Consider the following 9271-nt stretch of genomic DNA (forward strand, 5'->3'; position numbering starts at 1 on the left):
GGATTGTCACATCCATAACGCTACATATTCCTCATAAATGGACACATGAAAATTTAAATAAAATAACTATTTTATGTTCTATAAAGAGGCATCCCTTCTCCATTAATTGGGTATTATTGCTTCAGGATTGTGCATTTTATTTCACAGAAATCCTACAAAGTTTGTCGTCTCCCAAAAAACGCGTCGTTTTTTTGTCACATCCATAACGCATGTTTATTTCCCTTTTTTAAAATAGAAAATTTGTTCATAGACTGACATCTTTTTATGTTTAGACTTTATCAACAAGGGTTTAGTAAAATATAAACAGATGGTTCAATATATTTGTAACAAATTCATTCTCTGAGCATTTTTATGTCACGTCCACAATGCAAAATGTCACGTCCATAACGTTGGAATTGCCCAGAAGTAGAAAGAAGGAATGCAAAAAAGCAAGTCGTTTCTAAATCACTTGTTCCATTAAACTTGTTGCACAGCAGGAATGTAGATGTAGGTTTAAAAATTCCACTGTCACCCCATGCGGGCAAATGTAGGAAATATGCCACTTGGATCATATTTTAGAACCAAAAAGTTGTACTTGTGTGAACAATGTGCCTATAACACAACACTGTGTTACATTTACGTGCATTTATTTACACAAAAAAATGAAGGAACATAAAAACATAAATGTATCATTTACATACATTAACATCTTTCAGCATTCATTTCCACACGACGATGATGACTATCTGTATAACACTGAACACTGTTACGTATTTGTAACCATGAAAGACTTGATTCATAGTGTCAAAAATGATTCACAGTATCTCTGTATGTTTCGTTAAAGGACACAGTTTGACTTTTGAGTTCATGCCTAACGCAAGTCCTAGATGGAGAGGTTTAGTGAATGTGGTCTGGATTCTGTGGATGAGGGTCATCGTGTCAGAGACGCCGTAGAAAGCCAAAACTCCTGCTTTGTGATCCACATACACTCCTATTCTAGAGCAGTTAGACACTACAGGGAGATTAGTCTCTTTTTTATTATGACAGAATGAGAATCTGGAGGGCGAGCAGAACAATCTCCAGGACTGATCATTATATCCAAATCTACACTCATCACCCATTCCCTTTCGACTAATGCTCTTATACGCCAATGAAACAGACACTCCATAACTGCCCGTCAGCTCAATCTCACAGTAAGAGTGGTCTCTCACACTCTCTTTACACAACACCTGCTTCCAACCGTGAAATCTGTCCGGATGTTCAGGGTATTGATGGGTGGAGCCCGTGTCCGTAACCGCCCTGTTCCCTTCGGACAGACGCAGGTTTTTATTCACAGTGTTCAGATCCAGAGTGAAGCGACGGAAATCTGATGAGGAAAAACATCATCTGACATGAGGATTGTTGTTTGTGTCTTAAATTGACATTTTATCCGAAAGTGATTTACATATGAGATTGAACATTTTGTCAATAAGTGTAGCGTGTTTACAAGTAGGGCTAAAGCAAGGGAAAATGAACAAAATAGAAGATAGAAGACTCAGAAGTGTTCTTTAAGAGGATGGAAAAGTTAGGCGTTAGTCGAGGTATAGGCAGAACGGGTTTCTTTTTGCTTTTGCATGAATGTAAACAACAACTTAAGTTTCATTTCCATCGGAGCGGAAGTACTTACATTTGCAACAGTCCTCCTGGCTTTCCTTTACCGGACCAACTATCTGAATATCTTTCACTGTAAAAACCAAAAAACATCTGCAGTTTACTTTACACGTCATGAGAAAATGAACACCTTTGATATTGAATGGATGACTAAATGATGGTTTGGGGATTTACCTGTTCCAGATATCACTTGAATTTCCTCGCTGCAGAAATTCTGCAGTTTGTCTCTGAGTTTATCAAGAGATTTCACAACGTCATCAAAAGACAGAAGAGAACTGACAGTGATTCTGGGTGATTGTGAAGATCCGGAGACAGAAATAGATCTGCAACTCTATACACACAATAAAAGATGCAATTACATTTACAATGCGTGTGTTATTTCCCCGTCAGGACAATGCCCGAGTAATTTAGGTGGTTTCAAAGGGCATTATTGTGCAGCTCTTCTGAATCATTAGCAAAAGAGCATAAAATCTAAAGGCAAGGCAAGTTTATTTATATAGCACATTTCATACACAAGGGCAATTCAAAGTGCTTTACATAAAATGATTGACAGAGAGAAATAAGACGTATCTTTAAAATGCAAATGATTTAAGATCACAAATACTTTAGATTTTAAAGTATTTTAAACACAAGCAGCATTGTTACCTGGAGGAGCTGAATGTGATCATTAGTTTGTGAAAGTTGCTGGAGGTCAGCGTCTCTCCTCCTCAGATCTTCAATCTCCTGGTTCAGTCGCTCTGAGAGTTCTTCAGCTCGACTCACTGCAGCCGTCTGCTGATCTCTGATCAGCTGTGTCACTTGAGAGCGGCGTCTCTCGATGAATGACATCAGCTCAGTAAAGATCCTCTCGTTCTTCTCCAGTGCCGTCTGTGCAGAGCGCTGTTACCACACAGACAAACAACCATCCAAAAACACGTCCGCTTCAATTTCATTTCATTAAGTAAAGTACGTTTCAAGTTCATGCAAAAATGTGTTTTATTGTGCATTCCAAGTAATATCAATCAAACTGCAGTTGAGTTGTTTTGATTAAGTAATAATAACAAAACAAAAACACATCATTTTTATGCAAATAAACTCTTCATAATTAAGTATGCTTTATGTAGTAAGTATACATAGTATACAAGTGTGCTACTTTTTATTTGATAAAATATACTTTTAGATGTGCTGCAGCAGTAGTAAACTTTGAGTACACAATCTGTGTTTTTCCTTTTACTTCACATGAGCTCATGCTGTTAGTTAACTATAGTTCAATACTCCATTTTTGTTATACTCTCAATAAACTGCTAGTTTTTATACCGCAAATATGCATTTCTTTTCAACTACAGCTTTCTTTACATCACATTTATAGTTTACTATCTATATGTCTATTAAGTGTCCTCGAGGTATATTTGAAGTAAATTTGGTTTATTTTCGACAAAGCACACTTAAATGCATTTTTTGTAAGGGCACGCTGGAGGAAAGTCTCAGGCGCTCTTCTTTTCTCACCTCGTGACACTCCTGAGCATCTTTAAGCTTCTGAAGCTCCTGCTCGCTCTGTTGGATCATCTGCTTGCACTTCTTTTGCAGCTCTGCCAAATGACCCTGTTGAGAACAAAACGATCTTTAAAACCCCAATTTTAATCTCGACATAAAAGTTAGCAGAAAGGTGTTTTCTACCTGCATCTTGGTTGTTCTTGCGGTCTCACAGTTTTTGAGTATGTCCAGATGGATACCAGTGGCATCAATCATATTGTGCCCCTTTCCTTTGAAGAGATTCTCATGTTGTTCAAGGTGATTTTCACAGTAGGAACTCACACACGCCAGACAAGACCTAACGGCTCTTTGTTTCATTCCAGCGCAGAAGTCACACTCCACATCTCCGTCTGCGCAGCGGGCAGAAACGTCAGCTTGCCTCATGATCTTCTTCAACTTCTGCACCATTTCATCGAACACCACATTCTTAGATAAAGCGGGTCTTTGTTTGAAGGTCTTTCTGCACTGCGGGCATCTGTACGCTCCTCTCTGTTCATCTTGATCCCAGTAGCACGTAATGCATCTCATACAGTAACTGTGTCCACAGGGAATGGTCACGGGATTCTTCAGCAGATCCAGACAGATTGAACAGCTGAACTGCTCCTGAGCCCAAGAAATACTGCCTTCTGCCATGTCACGAAGAATAACCACAGAGATCGAGAGAACGTGCGCTGTGCAGAAAACAGAACATTTGATTGATTCATCTCAGTACTGCAAGAGGTTTATATATCTTACTGCCTACTTGTGGAACAGGTTCTTCTGGTGTTGTCAGGAATTTATTTTCAGGGACAATTGCACCACGACTTGATGACGATGTCACGAAAGAACCACAAGCATTCAATGCTCTGCCAATCTCATTGATTCCCATTGAGTACAGGCTATTGTGAGCCTTGTGCGGGAAGGTAAAACCACAACACAGTGCATGTACCGTAAGCAAAAAAAAATAGAAAACAGCGCAGGTGGCATTCCAAATACAGCCATCAGCCATACCAACAGACACAGGTTTTTATTCACAGGCCGGGATTAGTTTCAGCCTTAGTGAAATTATAGATATAGACACAGAAGAGATTTTTTTGCATGCATGCATGGTAAAGTTAGGAGATCGTCAGATTAATGCGGAGCAGTTGTGTATTAAGTTTCACTTAAACATAAACGAAAACAAGTTTCATTTCCATCAACTGACACCTACAACATTCCTCCTATAGGTTTCTTTTACTGGAACAAATATACGAATAACTTTCACAATAGACCATGACAATTGGTACTGCTCCCCGTTTTACTAAACAAGCATTTGAACAAAATACAACCAACAGAACATTTACAGCCGATTTAAAAAGTTGAACAAATATCTTAAAGATTTCATGATACAAGTAAGATTTAAATGAATAAATCAATAAAAACTGAAACCAGAAGTGCTTCTGGACCAGTGTTGACATCTTGCAAAGTGGTCTATAAAAACCAAAAGACATCTGCAGTTTATTTTTCATGTCGTAAAGAACATTAACAGACACAATCTCTGAAAAAGGACACAAGTGCAGTTCATCACGTAAACATCCATTGAGATATGACGTTTGCAAGAAGGACGTCTGCAGGAACATGCTCTTGCTCAACATTGTGTCTTGCTCAATGACAATCTAATGATAAAATAATGAGCGTAAGCAAGTTTGAATACTAAAGAAAATACTATTTGAATCTTTGACATGACCTTACTCAGTCAATATAGAACAGATATTGGGGGCCTGAAGATGGATCCAGAGGGGCCACAGATTTGGTTCATTTTATGAAGAATAGAAGTTTATAAAAAATTGCAATCAAACATCAGAAAAATAAAACCACCAACCAAAGGAATTGATGTTCCAGCATTGGATAACTGAATATGGTATTCGTTTAATTAAAATTCTAAGTTTAAGATTATCAAGTCTTGCGCCCTGCACAAAAAGGGGGCCTTACAAAGTAAAAGTTTGAGAACTACCTAATTACATTGTGCAAGATGATTTTATTTATTTATTCATATTTATTTAAATTGCTAAAATCATATAGTGACTATGTAAAACGCAATAGATATCCATTACTGTATGCTTTTATGGTAACATTGCTCGTCTTGTGAAACATTCTGTTTGACATTGAATGATGCACTGTCACTTTAATTACACCGCAAAAAATGACTTTCTTACGAAGTATGTTTGTCTTGTTTTCCAGTACAATTGTCCAAAATTCTTGAATCAAGATGCATTTTCTTCATTAGCAAAACGACCCAAGAAAATAAGTTTTGTGTTTAGAACAAAAATATGAAATTTCAGTGAATTTGTACTTAAAACAAGCAAAAAATTCAGCCAATGGGGTAAGAAAAAGATCTTGAATTTAGTGACTGAGAAAAAGGTAAACCTTAATTCAAGATTATCTTTCTTACCCCATTGGCAGATTTTTTTGCTTGTTCTACGCAAATATTCACTGAAATTTCATTTTTTTTGTCTAAAAACTAGACTTATTTTCTGAGGTCATCTTGCTCATCTAGAAAATGCATCTTGATTCAAGAATTTTTAGACATTTGAACTGGAAAACAAAACAAAAATACGAAGTAAGAAAGTCATTTTGCGAACGCACAACTACCAGGTGTTTTTTAAAAGTACATTTTATGTTGAAAATAAATTCCATCAAACTTTATGTTTATACTCTTTAGGTTGGAAGAAAACACTTTCACACGCTGTCGATGTTTGTGCCTGCCCTGAGTGGAACTTAAGTCTGACATCTCATCATCAGATAGCTGCGATCATCTTACCTTTACAGCCTATAGGCCTCTCTCACGCTCAACGGAGAGAAAAGATTTCACACAGCCATGTGAACAGGTGTCAGTGCGTGCGCATGTACACACAAAGACGCACACGTTGGGCGAATTCTAATCGGCAGTGATCATCCCTATTTTGGAAGAGCAAGTTATTGGGTAAACTCTGAAAGGAATAGTGCAAACAATATCACCATATGAAATACACTTTGGCGAGGGAGCAATGAAAACCATGCCATTCTCAATGCAAAGACGTAACGTGCCCTTGTAAATAGTCCCTTTCGGAATCTTTTATACTGAATGTTCTGTCTGCTAAACAAAAATGTAATCCTCAAAGAAAACTGTCTGCATTTTTACTTTTGAGAGTTTTTTTTCACCGCGACATCCAAGCACCCCCTATTTCACTGTGTGAACCACCAGTGTTAAAGTCCCAGTGAAATTTAAAATGACATATTTTTTCTACATATTTATTCGAACTATTCGTTCGCCTACTGCTTTTTGCCTACTATATAGTAAGGAAGTATGCCATTTTGGATACAGCCCATGAGTCTGGCTGTGTCTCAATCAGCTCCCCTTGTTCTGGAAAAAGTAGTTTCAACTCAATTATGCTCCTTCCTCCAAAGGAATGACATCAATGAAGAATTCCAGTCTGGATTTAGAGCATGTCACAGTACAGAGACTGCTTTGATCAGAGTTACAAATGATCTGCTATTGGCGTCTGACCGAGGTTGTATCTCGTTATTGGTGCTGCTAGACCTTAGGTGCTGCATTTGATACCATTGACCACAGCACACTCCTACATAGACTCGAAAATTACGTCGGCATTAAAGGAATAGCTTTGAAATATTTTAAATCGTTTAAATCTTATATATCCGACCGTTTTCAATTTGTAGCAATAAACAATGAGGTGTCACGCAAATCGCAAGTCCAGTACGGTGTACCACAGGGCTCAGTTTTAGGGCCTCTGCTCTTCGCATTATACATGCTACCTCTAGGAGATATAATAAAGCAACACGGAATGAGCTTTAACTGTTATGCTGATGATACTCAACTTTATATTTCCTCGAAACCTCATGAAACACAGCAGTTCCATCGAATAATGGAATGCATAGTCGATATAAAAAACTGGATGAGTAACAACTTTTTATTACTGAACTCGGACAAAACAGAAGTGTTACTTATTGGACTGAAAACTGCTATAAGTAACAACCAAGAATACTGCTTAACTATTGACGGATGTTCCATAAAACCCTCGTCGTCAGCAAAGAATCTTGGCGTTCTATTCGATAGTAATCTGTCATTTGAGAGCCACGTCGCCAACACCTGTAAAATTGCGTTTTTCCATTTTAAGAATATATCTAAACTACGTCATATGCTGTCAATGTCAGATACAGAGAAGTTTATTCATGCATTCATGACATCAAGACTAGATTACTGTAATGCACTGTTAGGTGGTTGCCAACTGGTCCAAAACGTGACAGCTCGAGTTCTTACACGTACAAACAAGTATGAACATATTAGCCCGGTCCTGTCAACCTTGCACTGGTTACCTATAAAGCATCGCGTTAACTTTAAAATCTTGCTTATAACCTATAAAGCCCTACATGGTTTAGCTCCTCAATACTTGAATGAACTCCTTTTGTATTACAGTCCTTCACGTTTGCCATTTGCCTGGCCGGGGGGGCTGCTTTAGAATTTTAAAGTTTTACTTAATTAATATTGCATACAGTATAAGAATTTATAGTCTGTTATATTTGACCTGTGCTTCTCTCTCCTTTATCTTAAATGTGTGCTCTCACTGAGCGTGTGTGTGTGCGTGCGTGTCTGTGTGTGTGCACGTACTTGTCTGTGTACGTGTGTGTGTGTGCGTGCGCATCCGTGTGTGTGTGTGTCTATGTCTATGTGTGTTAGTACGTGTGCATACTGTGTGTGTGGAGTGTTTTGTGTGTGGGTGTGTCTGTCTTCTGTGTTTTCACCTTTTTCTTGTTTTTGCAGGTACAACTTTAATTGTTTTGCTTATAGTCAATATGTCTCATGTACAGCTGCTTTGTAACAATGAAAATTTATATATTATATATATTATTATTATTATATATTATATAAATAAAGTTGAGTTGAGTTGTTCAGTAGTCAGGGCACTGATCAGCGCCATTTTAAGGGTGTCTCAATCGCAAAATCCTTCCAAATGTCCGTTCCCTAAAAATTCCCACAATGCAACGCAAAAACCAGTGCGCGTCGATGCTCCCGATTTTCCCTTAGCGGACGTTCTCATATGTACTTCAACCAGTATTTCAAAAATTAAGTCAGAGAGTTGTCGGTTTTGCCGGTTGTTAATTAAAACCAGCTGTGAAGTGTCACAACGCGCTTAAGCAGTCACGTCACAGGAAAATAAGGAATCAGTGTCAAAAATGTGTCAAAAATGCATCACACTCATGAAAACAGGGTGTGACGTCAATGTCTCAGTAGTGTCAGATTATTTCCGTAATCAGAAGCATCTGCATTCTCAAACGGTACCTGCATGTTTATGAACTAAACAAGAAGAAAATGTTCTGATCTTATATTTTCAGTGAGTCATGACAAAGCTTTGATATTACACGCTGACTGACTCTTAAAGCACTGACGTCTAACTGGGAAATTCACACATGGTATTTAATAGCTCAAACTGGAGTGTAGTTTCAGACAGCACTATTGATTTTCATTGTCCACAACAGAAGCGCTGCCCATTACATGTGGAAAACTGAGAGAGAAAATCAATGATCAAGTGAGTTGTGCCATGTGATGAGCTCATTCTAAAACTGAAGACAATCTCATAGACAAATGACTCGAATGACTGTATAGATTAAGATTTGAAGTGCAACACAATTTCCACTGTGGTACGCAGTGACAAAAATCTTGCTCTTTTAAAATGCAATAAATCACATGTTCTCCTGAACCTCGGCATTACATAAATTGCAAAAGTCTCCATTGATTCATACACATCAAACCTGCTTGACTTGGTTTCTTATATTAAGTATACTTCATAAAAATGAACTTGAACTAAACACAGTGATTTCGAAGATAAAAACTGATTTACAGTACCTTGAGGTGCTGGAGCTGTCAGCTGATGCATCAGGAAGTAAAGATTCAGATAAATCTTCAGACTTGACGTCTATCTCCCCCTGAGATTCTGGCTCAAGAAATAAGCAAGAAATGACAGATCCTGTAACGCTGAGAAAAACAAGCAGAATGATGTGGAAAACCCAATTTTTCAGCTTGAAGCCGACAGAACGATGCCGTGCTCACTCTGTCCCTGAAAAGGGATCCTTTTTTAACCTTCAGTGCATCTGTTGTGTTGGGAAAAACCTCAGG

General features: G+C 38.0%; 1 protein-coding gene across 1 annotated transcript; it reads right to left on the reverse strand.

Annotated features, from left to right (window-relative positions):
• Positions 1-609: 609 nt before the first annotated feature.
• Positions 610-9047, reverse strand: LOC130558711 (tripartite motif-containing protein 16-like protein). Its single transcript, XM_057341292.1, has 7 exons — positions 9002-9047; positions 3286-3812; positions 3115-3210; positions 2275-2508; positions 1804-1960; positions 1646-1702; positions 610-1345 (listed from the first exon to the last, which is right to left on the reverse strand). Exons 1-7 carry the CDS (start codon positions 9030-9032, stop codon positions 795-797), a joined length of 1653 nt encoding a protein of 550 aa, XP_057197275.1. The 5' UTR covers positions 9033-9047; the 3' UTR covers positions 610-794.
• Positions 9048-9271: the final 224 nt, after the last annotated feature.

Source organism: Triplophysa rosa, linkage group LG9, assembly GCF_024868665.1.
Source record: "Triplophysa rosa linkage group LG9, Trosa_1v2, whole genome shotgun sequence".
NCBI classification, from domain to species: domain Eukaryota; kingdom Metazoa; phylum Chordata; class Actinopteri; order Cypriniformes; family Nemacheilidae; genus Triplophysa; species Triplophysa rosa.